Below are 14005 nucleotides of genomic sequence, written 5' to 3'. Positions count from 1 at the left end.
CTCGGTTTACAGAAGAGAGGGGTGCTCTGATTGGTTGAATTTCCGAGGAGCCACAGCCCTCTGGTTTCGTTTCCTAGCAGAGGGGAAAGCCCCGAGGGACTTCTTTTTGAAAATATTAGTGAAGGAGATTAGGCAGAGGGCACGTGGCTGCTCCTGGTCACCAAGCGATTTCCCCACCCTCTGCTTGCTGGCTGCAAAGCCTGACCCGAGGGAAGCCGCCAGCCGCCCTGTGTCTTTGGAAAGAGAGCGAAAGTCCCAGAGTCTGGATCCTGGTGGCTGCATTGATCAGAGAGGCATTGATTTGTTCTCGCTGACCATATGGCTGACAAGGGTATGGAGGTGAGAAAGCATTCTGCTGCTGTCTGTTCACATTGCTCCCCCCCCCAGCTCCCAGTTCAAGAGAGGAGGAATAAATGTCTGGAAGGGGAGGGGAGAAGACAGGTTAGGGTGGGGGGCTTTTTGGTCCTCACAAGCCAGCCTGGTACGAGCGAGGTGCCAGCGTTTCAGGCTGGACTGAGGGAAGGGCCCTTGAAATGCCCCCCCCTCCGCGGGCTTCAGCCCTCCCACTTTCCCAGGGGCTCTGACAGCCCTTGAAGAGCTGGCTGGTCAAGGGAGAGTGATCCCCACACCCCAAGATGCCCGCGTGGGGTTGAGGTACAATGGGTACTCTTTAAAGAGCTTTGGAGGGAAATGGATGGGAACAGAGAGGGAGTGGGAGCGTCTGGGATCCTAGGTGGGCAGGCTGTTCTGCGAGGAAGAGCTGGGTCTCAGCGGCATGCTGCTACCAAAGCACAGAAAGCTACTTCGGGGGTGTCTTTATGGAGAAAAGTGGGATATCAAGGGGCAACAATTAACTTGAACATTCATCGCTCCTCCACTAGTAGGTTTGTTTGCGTGTGTGTCAGAGAGAGAGAGAGAGAGAGAGAGAGAGAGAGAGAGAGCTGTTATGTGCTGCTGTCAAAGGTACACTGCCGCGGCATATGTTGGTTCCATTCACACATCCCTGCTCAGGAAGGGGAAGGAGCCTCTGATGGTGCTTTCCTCTTTCATGAGAAAGTCCATGGACCTGCCCTGCTTGGTCAATATGTCTGATCCCCTCCCTGCCAGCAGTCATTACTCTCCCCAGAGACAGAGGAAGCAGCCTGGTCCTCGGGTTCAGGAGGCACCTGCCCACTCCCACTCCCTCGCCCTTTTCTATGCAGAGCCATACATTCTGGCTCGAGTGATGAAAGCTGTCCCTCTCCTCGAGCCCTTCCTGAAAAGTTCTGCCCAGCCAAGCAGTTGCAGAGGCTGAAGGACGTCCAGGGACACAAGAGTGAGATAAAAATCCCAAATCCTACCTCAGCCTCTGTGGGTAGGAAGCTCTATGATCTTTCCTAGGAGTCGCAATGCTTTGTGTGTGTGTGTTTGTGTTTTAAATGGGAATATCCCTTGAAGACGTTTTCTGAAGTATGGGGCATTTTGTACCAGGAATTCTGTGAATTCTGAAGGCAAAGTAACCCCCTCTTCTTCACAGGTACCTTAGATTCGCAATTGCCAATAGTCAAATGAGTTTTCCTCTCTTCATTTTTCTTGACAGGCCTCCGAGGAAGAGAGATTGGACGAGATGTTAGCTGGGTGCTCCCAGTTTGAGCAGTTCATTTTTTTTACACTGCAGCGAATGTTGCACGGAGCAAAAGAAAAGGAAGAAAAGCTTTTGAGGCATGAAGAATCACTGAGAAATTCTGAAAAGGAAGCTGAGGATTGGAGGAGTGAAATAAAAGTATTCAAAGAGCAGGTCCATGATGTAAAATCTAGGATAGATGAAATTCAGAGGATAAAGGACGAACTACAGAATGAACAGCAAGCTGTCAAGGAGGCTAATGAAACAATTGCGCACCTGCAAAAAGCAAATGAGGAGCTTCAACGAGAGGTCAAAGAGGCAAAAGGACATGCAGAATTTTGGGAAAGGAAATGTTCTGAACAGCGACCATCTATCATTTCAGAAAAAGGCCACCCACAAGAAGGCGAAGAAGGTGAGGGAGAGGCAATGCCATCAGCGACCGAGGCTGCAGATGTCGAAGAAGACCTTCTCAAGAGGCCAAGCTTCACATGCCCTTCCTCAGTAACAGCTACCCCTGGAGCTCCACCAGTCGAAAAGTCTTTTCTGGAAGAGAGCATGTCTGTGCAGGATTCTGCCACAGAAGAGGAGCTCTTCCCAGAAGTCTTTAGGAGAAAGTTGACATCCACGCCTCTCATGACAACAGAAGAGCCCAGTTCCCAATCGGAGCCAAGCACCAGCAGAGAAGGCACTGAACCATCTCCCACCCTACCATCCAAGCGGCAAAGGAGGGTGAGGCCAGAGTATAAAACAAAACTCCCCAATCTTCGAGAAACATCTCAGGAATCAATCAAGTACTATGAAGAAAACATTCAACCCTTTGAGCCGAAGGAACATCACATTAAGTATCTCTCTGTGAAACAAGCTGCCTTTTCAAGGTTTTGGGTTTCAAGGGTGTTGAAGGGAACATATCCCTCTATAAAGTGTGTCCCAGATTTTCTTCAAGATGGGTATAACCTGGGAATTTTTCACATCAAAACATTTCACCCAAAGGAGGCAACTGATGCGGAAAAATTTTGGATTCAAAAACTAAAAAATGATTATAAAATACTTGTGAAAACTAATTTTGAGCCCAGAGAATAAAGAGGCCTCTTTGGGGCTTTTCCCAGTGTCTGTTAAGATGCTCAGTTACAAACCTTTGGGATGTTGTTTAAGTTTTGTTCTGCTTCTCGGTTAAATCTGTGGTCAAGTATGTTTTGCTTGATGCTTCCTGTTTTACTGTTTACAGTTAGTTTCACTGTTATTAAGTTGTTAAAAAAATAAAACCAAGTTGGCATGTTTGAAAGAGAGCAACCTGGAATTATTCACAATGACATATCTGGACCTTTCATCATTCAATGCGGCTATGAAATTTCTTTTATCACACTGGAGTTAGGTAATATTCATTGCAACATTCACATAACAATTAATATGAAGCCTGGCAGCTGAATGGTGTTTTACAACATGAAGAGAAACCAAATATAGGCAGGAATCATTTTCCCATCTGAGCATACCTGTTGTCCAAGAAGTGGTTCCTTGCTAACAAAACACCTGGCAATAACATCCTATCAAATTTTAAAGTCTAAACACTAGATTATTCCAGGCCAAACATAGCCTATTGACTTGATGCAAGGTATGAAAACCAGCATTACCAGACATTAACAGAAGTTTTATTATTCACAGGAGTTTTCTTTTGTTTCTTTTGAAGGCAAACCTACCCGGAAAGACTTCTCAATGGACTGACAGTCAAAAACGGAAGGAGTATCTGGCTGTCGCAATGTGCAGTGCTAGAGAACGGGAGCTTTTTGCAGTCTCTTGTTCTGAAGAGAAAGGCAGAGGAGTGCTAGCCAGGAAACTTTTTAAGAAGGGGGATTTTTTACTGGAGTACTGTGGGGAGGTGATAGACCTCAAGGAAGCAAAGTTGAGAGAACGAGTGTACAGTGGCAGTGAAAGTAAGCATTGTTATATGTATTATTTTAAATTTAATGATCAAACACACTGTATCGATGCCACAAAGGAAGATGGCAAACTCGGAAGGCTAGTCAACCACAGCAAAAAACAGGAAAATGCCGTAACTAAGGTTGTTGTGGGTTTTCCGGGCTGTATTGCCGTGGTCTTGGCATTGTAGTTCCTGACGTTTCGCCAGCAGCTGTGGCTGGCATCTTCAGAGGTGTAGCACCCAAAGACAGAGATCTCTCAGTGTCACAGTGTGGAAAAGATGTAGGTCATTTGTATCTACTCAGGAGGGGTGGGGTTGAGCTGAGTCATCCTGTAAGGGTTTCCCAGGGTGTGGAAGCATTCCACACCCTGGGAAACCCTTACAGGATGACTCAGCTCAACCCCACCCCTCCTGAGTAGATACAAATGACCTACATCTTTTCCACACTGTGACACTGAGAGATCTCTGTCTTTGGGTGCTACACCTCTGAAGATGCCAGCCACAGCTGCTGGCGAAACGTCAGGAACTACAATGCCAAGACCACGGCAATACAGCCCGGAAAACCCACAACAACCATCGTTCTCCGGCCGTGAAAGCCTTCGACAATACATGCCGTAACTAAATTAGTCGTGTTAGATGACAAACCTCATCTCGTTCTTGTTGCCAAAAGAGACATACAGCCAGGGGAAGAAATATTGTATGATTATGGGGAAAGGTCAAGAAGCGCCATAGAAGCAAACCCCTGGCTGAATAAATAAAAGGTCATTAACACTTGATAAATATTTCTGGAACATATTCATTTTACTTTATTTAAGGCCCAGTATACTTCTGTATCAAAACATACTTCAGTTCAATTTATTCTAGAGCTCTCTTCCTCAGACTTCTCTAAAGAGGATGCAATTTCCATTTACTGAAAGAGGATTTGGCTTCCTTGGCCTTGGTGTATGTCGACGCACATACTGATGAACGTGAACTAATTGTTAGGACTGCTCTCCCGGGTGGATTACCCACCTTGGCTTTTCAGTCACTTACACGCCACTTTTCTCTACAGTGGGGGCCAAAATTATAGTGTATTCTCCACGCTTCCATTGCACAACATTTTCTCTCCCCTGAGAGCCAGTGTGGCCTAGTGGTTAGAGTGCTTGAGTAGGGTCTGGGACGCTCAGATTCAGTTCCCCACCCCGACATGGAAGCTCGCTGGGTATCTTTGGGCCACTCACGTGCTCTGAGCCTAACTGGCTTCGCAGAGTGGTGAGGATGGAGGAGAAGAAAACAATGTGAGCCACTTTGTGTCTCCGACATGGGGTATGAATAACATAAATTAGAACCTCATAGCAACCCTGTCATGTAGGTTCAGCTTAGCGTGTGGCTGGCCCTACATCGTTCAGTAAGCTTTTATGGCAGAATGGGGAAGCAAACTTCAGTGTCCCAAATCCTAGTCTGGTACCGCTAAACAAACATGGACGCCAGCATCCTGAGCTTGCAGCTGGCAGAGAGCAGAGATTCCCCAGGGAAGGAGGAAGGGGTGAGGAGGAAGGGACCGAGCCCAGGAGTGGGGGAAGCTCTAGTTGCATGTGGGGAACCTGACTGCCAGGGGGAAAGGGAAGATGCCACGTTGCCTCTCGGTCTGTGCCTCAGCTGCCTAAGCCATACCCATCTGCAAGCAGATGTCCTCAAGAAAGGCCCACTAGGGGAACGTCCCCAAAGAAAGCCTGGTGGCTTCCAAGGCCGTTGCAGTGTTACGGATGAGCAGCCATGGCTGGGGGGGGGGGTGGGGGGGGGTGGGGGGTGAGAAATGAGCAGAGAGAATTTGACATTTTATGGTGACCGAATAACTGACCGTTCTGTTCCATGACCTGATGGAAAAACAGTACCATAGCTGGCTCTTTCCCTTCAAGAACCCCGATACTCGATTGGTCCATGTTCCTTTGGCACACATGGGGGAAACCCTGAAAAGGAGCTTTCTCAAGGTGGGTGAGTGGGGGGGGGATGGATATTCCTGCATTGGTGATCCTGAGTCGTCAAACCAGGAGATGGGCCTTGTGAACACCTTCCTGTCATTGCCAGCACGTGGGTGGGTGGGTGGGTGGGGAAGCAGGTGGGCAAAACGTGCACATTTGAAAGAGGCTGCGTGAGACTGGGGGAGCGCTGCTTGTGGAATGGATGTGCTGTTTTTGATGGGGGCTGTGTTTAGGATGTCTGGACCGACACGCAAGGGGCTTTGTTGCTCCCTTATTTTCTCTGGCTTGGAGGCAGGGAGCAGGGGGGGCCTCCACATTGCTCTGAGGAAGGAGGCTGGTGGAGGTGGGCTATGACTCAGGAGTTGAAACAGGAGGCCTATTTGGATTAGCCAATGCAAACCTTGCTGTGCCGTAACTGATGCTGAGGTGTGACCCCCAAATTCCTTTGAGAGCTTAGGGGTGGGAGAGCAGCCTCTTTCCCTTATGGAAATATGAATTAGAATAACACTTCTCCCTTGGAAGTGCTTGTGGCTGGTTCGGCTGAGTTTGATCTCAGTCTGGCCCTTCTGAAGTAGCCATTAAGTCTTGGCTTCTCAGGGCAACGGACCAGGGCGCCAAAGGGACGTCTACGTTATATTCTGCAGGGGAGATAAGCCGGTGCCTGGAGGTGGCTCTGCCTTCCATGCTGCATTTTCAGGGGGTTAGATACACTCATCTCAGAAAGAAAAAGCAGTACACTTAGCAAACAGTTTGTTCCTTGTGCCGAATAGTTAAACCAGTGGTGTGTGAGTCATTCAAATGCCACATGTAAGTAATCATTGCATTGTACTTTAAATTTTTTTTGTAGCTGTAGAAAATGTTAGGAAATAAGAACATATATAAGAACATAAGAGAAGCCATGTTGGATCAGGCCAATGGCCCAGCCAGTCCAACACTGTCATAGAATCATAGAATCATAGAGTTGGAAGGGGCCATACAGACCATCTAGTCCAACCCCCTGCCCAATGCAGGATCAGCCTAAAGCATCTCTGACAAGTATTCATCCAGCCTCTTCTTGAATACTGCCAGTGAGGGGGAGCTCACCACCTCCCTAGGCAGCTGATTCCACTTTTGAACTACTCTGACCGGGAAAAAGATTTTCCTAATATCCAGCCGGTACCTTTCTGCATGTAGTTTAAGCCCATTGCTTCGCGTCCTACCCTCTGCTGCCAACTGGAACTGCAACACCCCACCTCCCCTGCCAGGTGGTGAGCTCCCCCTCACTGGCAGTATTCAAGAAGAGGCTGGATGAATACTTGTCAGAGATGCTTTAGGCTGATCCTGCATTGGGCAGGGGGTTGGACTAGATGGTCTGTATGGCCCCTTCCAACTCTATGATTCTATGATTCTATGACAGTGTTGGACTGGCTGGGCCATTGGCCTGATCCAACATGGCTTCTCTTATGTTCTTATATATGTTCTTATTTCCTAACATTTTCTACAGCTACAAAAAAAAATTAAAGTACAATGCAATGATTACTTACATGTGGCATTTGAATGACTCACACTCCACTGGTTTAACTATTCGGCACAAGGAACAAACTGTTTGCTAAGTGTACTGCTTTTTCTTTCTGAGATGAGTGTATCTAACCCCCTGAAAATGCAGCATGGAAGGCAGAGCCACCTCCAGGCACCGGCTTATCTCCCCTGCAGAATATAACGTAGACGTCCCTTTGGCGCCCTGGTCCGTTGCCCTGAGAAGCCAAGACTTAATGGCTACTTCAGAAGGGCCAGACTGAGATCAAACTCAGCCGAACCAGCCACAAGCACTTCCAAGGGAGAAGTGTTATTCTAATTCATATTTCCATAAGGGAAAGAGGCTGCTCTCCCACCCCTAAGCTCTCAAAGGAATTTGGGGGTCACACCTCAGCATCAGTTACGGCACAGCAAGGTTTGCATTGGCTAATCCAAATAGGCCTCCTGTTTCAACTCCTGAGTCATAGCCCACCTCCACCAGCCTCCTTCCTCAGAGCAATGTGGAGGCCCCCCCTGCTCCCTGCCTCCAAGCCAGAGAAAATAAGGGAGCAACAAAGCCCCTTGCGTGTCGGTCCAGACATCCTAAACACAGCCCCCATCAAAAACAGCACATCCATTCCACAAGCAGCGCTCCCCCAGTCTCACGCAGCCTCTTTCAAATGTGCACGTTTTGCCCACCTGCTTCCCCACCCACCCACCCACCCACGTGCTGGCAATGACAGGAAGGTGTTCACAAGGCCCATCTCCTGGTTTGACGACTCAGGATCACCAATGCAGGAATATCCATCCCCCCCCCACTCACCCACCTTGAGAAAGCTCCTTTTCAGGGTTTCCCCCATGTGTGCCAAAGGAACATGGACCAATCGAGTATCGGGGTTCTTGAAGGGAAAGAGCCAGCTATGGTACTGTTTTTCCATCAGGTCATGGAACAGAACGGTCAGTTATTCGGTCACCATAAAATGTCAAATTCTCTCTGCTCATTTCTCACCCCCCACCCCCCCACCCCCCCCCCCCAGCCATGGCTGCTCATCCGTAACACTGCAACGGCCTTGGAAGCCACCAGGCTTTCTTTGGGGACGTTCCCCTAGTGGGCCTTTCTTGAGGACATCTGCTTGCAGATGGGTATGGCTTAGGCAGCTGAGGCACAGACCGAGAGGCAACGTGGCATCTTCCCTTTCCCCCTGGCAGTCAGGTTCCCCACATGCAACTAGAGCTTCCCCCACTCCTGGGCTCGGTCCCTTCCTCCTCACCCCTTCCTCCTTCCCTGGGGAATCTCTGCTCTCTGCCAGCTGCAAGCTCAGGATGCTGGCGTCCATGTTTGTTTAGCGGTACCAGACTAGGATTTGGGACACTGAAGTTTGCTTCCCCATTCTGCCATAAAAGCTTACTGAACGATGTAGGGCCAGCCACACGCTAAGCTGAACCTACATGACAGGGTTGCTATGAGGTTCTAATTTATGTTATTCATACCCCATGTCGGAGACACAAAGTGGCTCACATTGTTTTCTTCTCCTCCATCCTCACCACTCTGCGAAGCCAGTTAGGCTCAGAGCACGTGAGTGGCCCAAAGATACCCAGCGAGCTTCCATGTCGGGGTGGGGAACTGAATCTGAGCGTCCCAGACCCTACTCAAGCACTCTAACCACTAGGCCACACTGGCTCTCAGGGGAGAGAAAATGTTGTGCAATGGAAGCGTGGAGAATACACTATAATTTTGGCCCCCACTGTAGAGAAAAGTGGCGTGTAAGTGACTGAAAAGCCAAGGTGGGTAATCCACCCGGGAGAGCAGTCCTAACAATTAGTTCACGTTCATCAGTATGTGCGTCGACATACACCAAGGCCAAGGAAGCCAAATCCTCTTTCAGTAAATGGAAATTGCATCCTCTTTAGAGAAGTCTGAGGAAGAGAGCTCTAGAATAAATTGAACTGAAGTATGTTTTGATACAGAAGTATACTGGGCCTTAAATAAAGTAAAATGAACATGTTCCAGAAATATTTATCAAGTGTTAATGACCTTTTATTTATTCAGCCAGGGGTTTGCTTCTATGGCGCTTCTTGACCTTTCCCCATAATCATACAATATTTCTTCCCCTGGCTGTATGTCTCTTTTGGCAACAAGAACGAGATGAGGTTTGTCATCTAACACGACTAATTTAGTTACGGCATTTTCCTGTTTTTTGCTGTGGTTGACTAGCCTTCCGAGTTTGCCATCTTCCTTTGTGGCATCGATACAGTGTGTTTGATCATTAAATTTAAAATAATACATATAACAATGCTTACTTTCACTGCCACTGTACACTCGTTCTCTCAACTTTGCTTCCTTGAGGTCTATCACCTCCCCACAGTACTCCAGTAAAAAATCCCCCTTCTTAAAAAGTTTCCTGGCTAGCACTCCTCTGCCTTTCTCTTCAGAACAAGAGACTGCAAAAAGCTCCCGTTCTCTAGCACTGCACATTGCGACAGCCAGATACTCCTTCCGTTTTTGACTGTCAGTCCATTGAGAAGTCTTTCCGGGTAGGTTTGCCTTCAAAAGAAACAAAAGAAAACTCCTGTCAATAATAAAACTTCTGTTAATGTCTGGTAATGAAATCAAAAAGAGTCCAGTAGCACCTTTAAGACTAACCCATTTTAATTATTATAGCATAAGCTTTCGAGAATCAAGTTCTCTTCATCAGATGCCTGATCAAAACTGGGCAGATACAGAAGAGGAGGGGGAAAGAGAGGGAAGGGGGCATAAATCACAAGAAGACAGAATGCAATTAGCATAGAGGCAATCAAAACATTCCTTTGCTTGGAAATGTAAACATCTCCTTTTTGGTGTGCAGTCAGTTTGTAGCAGTGAAGGTATCCAATTCCTATGTAGTATAATTGGATACCTTCACTGCTACAAACTGACTGCACACCAAAAAGGAGATGTTTACATTTCCAAGCAAAGGAATGTTTTGATTGCCTCTATGCTAATTGCATTCTGTCTTCTTGTGATTTATGCCCCCTTCCCTCTCTTTCCCCCTCCTCTTCTGTATCTGCCCAGTTTTGATCAGGCATCTGATGAAGAGAACTTGATTCTCGAAAGCTTATGCTATAATAATTAAAATGGGTTAGTCTTAAAGGTGCTACTGGACTCTTTTTGATTTTGCTACTACAGACTAACACGGCTAACTCCTCTGGATCTATGTCTGGTAATGCTGGTTTTCATACCTTGCATCAAGTCAATAGGCTATGTTTGGCCTGGAATAATCTAGTGTTTAGACTTTAAAATTTGATAGGATGTTATTGCCAGGTGTTTTGTTAGCAAGGAACCACTTCTTGGACAACAGGTATGCTCAGATGGGAAAATGATTCCTGCCTATATTTGGTTTCTCTTCATGTTGTAAAACACCATTCAGCTGCCAGGCTTCATATTAATTGTTATGTGAATGTTGCAATGAATATTACCTAACTCCAGTGTGATAAAAGAAATTTCATAGCCGCATTGAATGATGAAAGGTCCAGATATGTCATTGTGAATAATTCCAGGTTGCTCTCTTTCAAACATGCCAACTTGGTTTTATTTTTTTAACAACTTAATAACAGTGAAACTAACTGTAAACAGTAAAACAGGAAGCATCAAGCAAAACATACTTGACCACAGATTTAACCGAGAAGCAGAACAAAACTTAAACAACATCCCAAAGGTTTGTAACTGAGCATCTTAACAGACACTGGGAAAAGCCCCAAAGAGGCCTCTTTATTCTCTGGGCTCAAAATTAGTTTTCACAAGTATTTTATAATCATTTTTTAGTTTTTGAATCCAAAATTTTTCCGCATCAGTTGCCTCCTTTGGGTGAAATGTTTTGATGTGAAAAATTCCCAGGTTATACCCATCTTGAAGAAAATCTGGGACACACTTTATAGAGGGATATGTTCCCTTCAACACCCTTGAAACCCAAAACCTTGAAAAGGCAGCTTGATTCACAGAGAGATACTTAATGTGATGTTCCTTCGGCTCAAAGGGTTGAATGTTTTCTTCATAGTACTTGATTGATTCCTGAGATGTTTCTCGAAGATTGGGGAGTTTTGTTTTATACTCTGGCCTCACCCTCCTTTGCCGCTTGGATGGTAGGGTGGGAGATGGTTCAGTGCCTTCTCTGCTGGTGCTTGGCTCCGATTGGGAACTGGGCTCTTCTGTTGTCATGAGAGGCGTGGATGTCAACTTTCTCCTAAAGACTTCTGGGAAGAGCTCCTCTTCTGTGGCAGAATCCTGCACAGACATGCTCTCTTCCAGAAAAGACTTTTCGACTGGTGGAGCTCCAGGGGTAGCTGTTACTGAGGAAGGGCATGTGAAGCTTGGCCTCTTGAGAAGGTCTTCTTCGACATCTGCAGCCTCGGTCGCTGATGGCATTGCCTCTCCCTCACCTTCTTCGCCTTCTTGTGGGTGGCCTTTTTCTGAAATGATAGATGGTCGCTGTTCAGAACATTTCCTTTCCCAAAATTCTGCATGTCCTTTTGCCTCTTTGACCTCTCGTTGAAGCTCCTCATTTGCTTTTTGCAGGTGCGCAATTGTTTCATTAGCCTCCTTGACAGCTTGCTGTTCATTCTGTAGTTCGTCCTTTATCCTTCTCTGAATTTCATCTATCCTAGATTTTACATCATGGACCTGCTCTTTGAATACTTTTATTTCACTCCTCCAATCCTCAGCTTCCTTTTCAGAATTTCTCAGTGATTCTTCATGCCTCAAAAGCTTTTCTTCCTTTTCTTTTGCTCCGTGCAACATTCGCTGCAGTGTAAAAAAAACAAACTGCTCAAACTGGGAGCACCCAGCTAACATCTCGTCCAATCTCTCTTCCTCGGAGGCCTGTCAAGAAAAATGAAGAGAGGAAAACTCATTTGACTATTGGGAATTGCGAATCTAAGGTACCTGTGAAGAAGAGGGGGTTACTTTGCCTTCAGAATTCACAGAATTCCTGGTACAAAATGCCCCATACTTCAGAAAACGTCTTCAAGGGATATTCCCATTTAAAACACAAACACACACACACAAAGCATTGCGACTCCTAGGAAAGATCATAGAGCTTCCTACCCACAGAGGCTGAGGTAGGATTTGGGATTTTTATCTCACTCTTGTGTCCCTGGACGTCCTTCAGCCTCTGCAACTGCTTGGCTGGGCAGAACTTTTCAGGAAGGGCTCGAGGAGAGGGACAGCTTTCATCACTCGAGCCAGAATGTATGGCTCTGCATAGAAAAGGGCGAGGGAGTGGGAGTGGGCAGGTGCCTCCTGAACCCGAGGACCAGGCTGCTTCCTCTGTCTCTGGGGAGAGTAATGACTGCTGGCAGGGAGGGGATCAGACATATTGACCAAGCAGGGCAGGTCCATGGACTTTCTCATGAAAGAGGAAAGCACCATCAGAGGCTCCTTCCCCTTCCTGAGCAGGGATGTGTGAATGGAACCAACATATGCCGCGGCAGTGTACCTTTGACAGCAGCACATAACAGCGCTCTCTCTCTCTCTCTCTCTCTCTCTCTCTCTCTCTCTGACACACACGCAAACAAACCTACTAGTGGAGGAGCGATGAATGTTCAAGTTAATTGTTGCCCCTTGATATCCCACTTTTCTCCATAAAGACACCCCCGAAGTAGCTTTCTGTGCTTTGGTAGCAGCATGCCGCTGAGACCCAGCTCTTCCTCGCAGAACAGCCTGCCCACCTAGGATCCCAGACGCTCCCACTCCCTCTCTGTTCCCATCCATTTCCCTCCAAAGCTCTTTAAAGAGTACCCATTGTACCTCAACCCCACGCGGGCATCTTGGGGTGTGGGGATCACTCTCCCTTGACCAGCCAGCTCTTCAAGGGCTGTCAGAGCCCCTGGGAAAGTGGGAGGGCTGAAGCCCGCGGAGGGGGGGGCATTTCAAGGGCCCTTCCCTCAGTCCAGCCTGAAACGCTGGCACCTCGCTCGTACCAGGCTGGCTTGTGAGGACCAAAAAGCCCCCCACCCTAACCTGTCTTCTCCCCTCCCCTTCCAGACATTTATTCCTCCTCTCTTGAACTGGGAGCTGGGGGGGGGGGGAGCAATGTGAACAGACAGCAGCAGAATGCTTTCTCACCTCCATACCCTTGTCAGCCATATGGTCAGCGAGAACAAATCAATGCCTCTCTGATCAATGCAGCCACCAGGATCCAGACTCTGGGACTTTCGCTCTCTTTCCAAAGACACAGGGCGGCTGGCGGCTTCCCTCGGGTCAGGCTTTGCAGCCAGCAAGCAGAGGGTGGGGAAATCGCTTGGTGACCAGGAGCAGCCACGTGCCCTCTGCCTAATCTCCTTCACTAATATTTTCAAAAAGAAGTCCCTCGGGGCTTTCCCCTCTGCTAGGAAACGAAACCAGAGGGCTGTGGCTCCTCGGAAATTCAACCAATCAGAGCACCCCTCTCTTCTGTAAACCGAGGCACGTGCTTGTGGGGAGAGCAGATCACGTTGCAAAGAGGGAGGGTGGGGAAAGGCTTCCAAAAGATCGTCGCTGTGAAGGCTTCCAAAAGATCGTTGCTGGTGTGCGTAGACATTCATTAGGCATGGAGGTAGGAAAGTTCACTTGGCTTGCCTCGCCCCAGCCCAGTTGTGACCAGAGGAGGAAGAGCTGTCTGGGAGGGGAAGGGAGTGTCCAGTACTTGCACTATGCAGACGTTTGAGTTGTGGGTGGAGGGAGGGGCCATCCACGGTGGGGAAAATGTGCATTGGGGAGGGACCTTCAAACTTTCCCACCCATATGGCTGTTCTGCAATCTTTCTCAGAATTCTGAGGTGAATTTTCTGAGGATTGGGGCCCACTCTGAAATGCCCACTCTGCCTTGAAACCTCTCTGGATCAATGGTCAAGGGGAAAAGAAAGTAAAGATTTTTTTTTAAAAAAAGTGACAAAGAAAAGTTCCTTGAGCACAGATTCAAAGGCATTTCCCCCTCGCCAGCAGGCAGACCAGCCACCCTGGATTTCCTTTCAGCAACACATCTTGCAGCCAGTTTTACAGTTTGAAAGGGAGATTCCT

At 47.6% G+C, this 14005-nt stretch overlaps 3 protein-coding genes across 5 annotated transcripts in view; 2 read left to right on the top strand and 1 right to left on the bottom strand.

The window, feature by feature from the left end:
- Positions 1-114: 114 nt before the first annotated feature.
- LOC129343077 (uncharacterized) lies at positions 115-2889 on the top strand. Its single transcript, XM_054999080.1, has 2 exons — positions 115-339; positions 1580-2889. The coding sequence occupies exons 1-2, from the start codon at positions 319-321 to the stop codon at positions 2681-2683; spliced, it is 1125 nt and encodes a 374-aa protein (XP_054855055.1). The 5' UTR covers positions 115-318; the 3' UTR covers positions 2684-2889.
- Positions 2890-10515: 7626 nt separating this feature from the next.
- Positions 10516-13299, bottom strand: LOC129343076 (uncharacterized). The gene is made up of 2 exons (XM_054999079.1): positions 13074-13299; positions 10516-11828 (listed from the first exon to the last, which is right to left on the bottom strand). Exons 1-2 carry the CDS (start codon positions 13092-13094, stop codon positions 10722-10724), a joined length of 1128 nt encoding a protein of 375 aa, XP_054855054.1. The 5' UTR covers positions 13095-13299; the 3' UTR covers positions 10516-10721.
- A 112-nt stretch (positions 13300-13411) lies between these two features.
- Positions 13412-14005, top strand: part of LOC129343079 (uncharacterized) — an 88952-nt gene continuing 88358 nt past the window's right edge. For 2 of the 3 annotated variants that reach the window (XR_008598272.1, XM_054999082.1), the window contains exon 1: positions 13412-13542. Coding sequence is in view for 2 of the 3 variants with exons in the window: in XM_054999082.1 (XP_054855057.1) it covers positions 13537-13542 (6 nt within the window). In the remaining variant the exon portion in view is untranslated. The remainder of the gene's footprint in view (positions 13543-14005) is intronic. The other variant, XM_054999083.1, reaches the window with a different exon arrangement.

This window comes from Eublepharis macularius, chromosome 15, assembly GCF_028583425.1.
Source record: "Eublepharis macularius isolate TG4126 chromosome 15, MPM_Emac_v1.0, whole genome shotgun sequence".
Lineage (NCBI taxonomy): Eukaryota > Metazoa > Chordata > Lepidosauria > Squamata > Eublepharidae > Eublepharis > Eublepharis macularius.
Note: the sequence above shows the minus strand (reverse complement) of the source record. Positions and strands in the feature narration are given on the sequence as shown.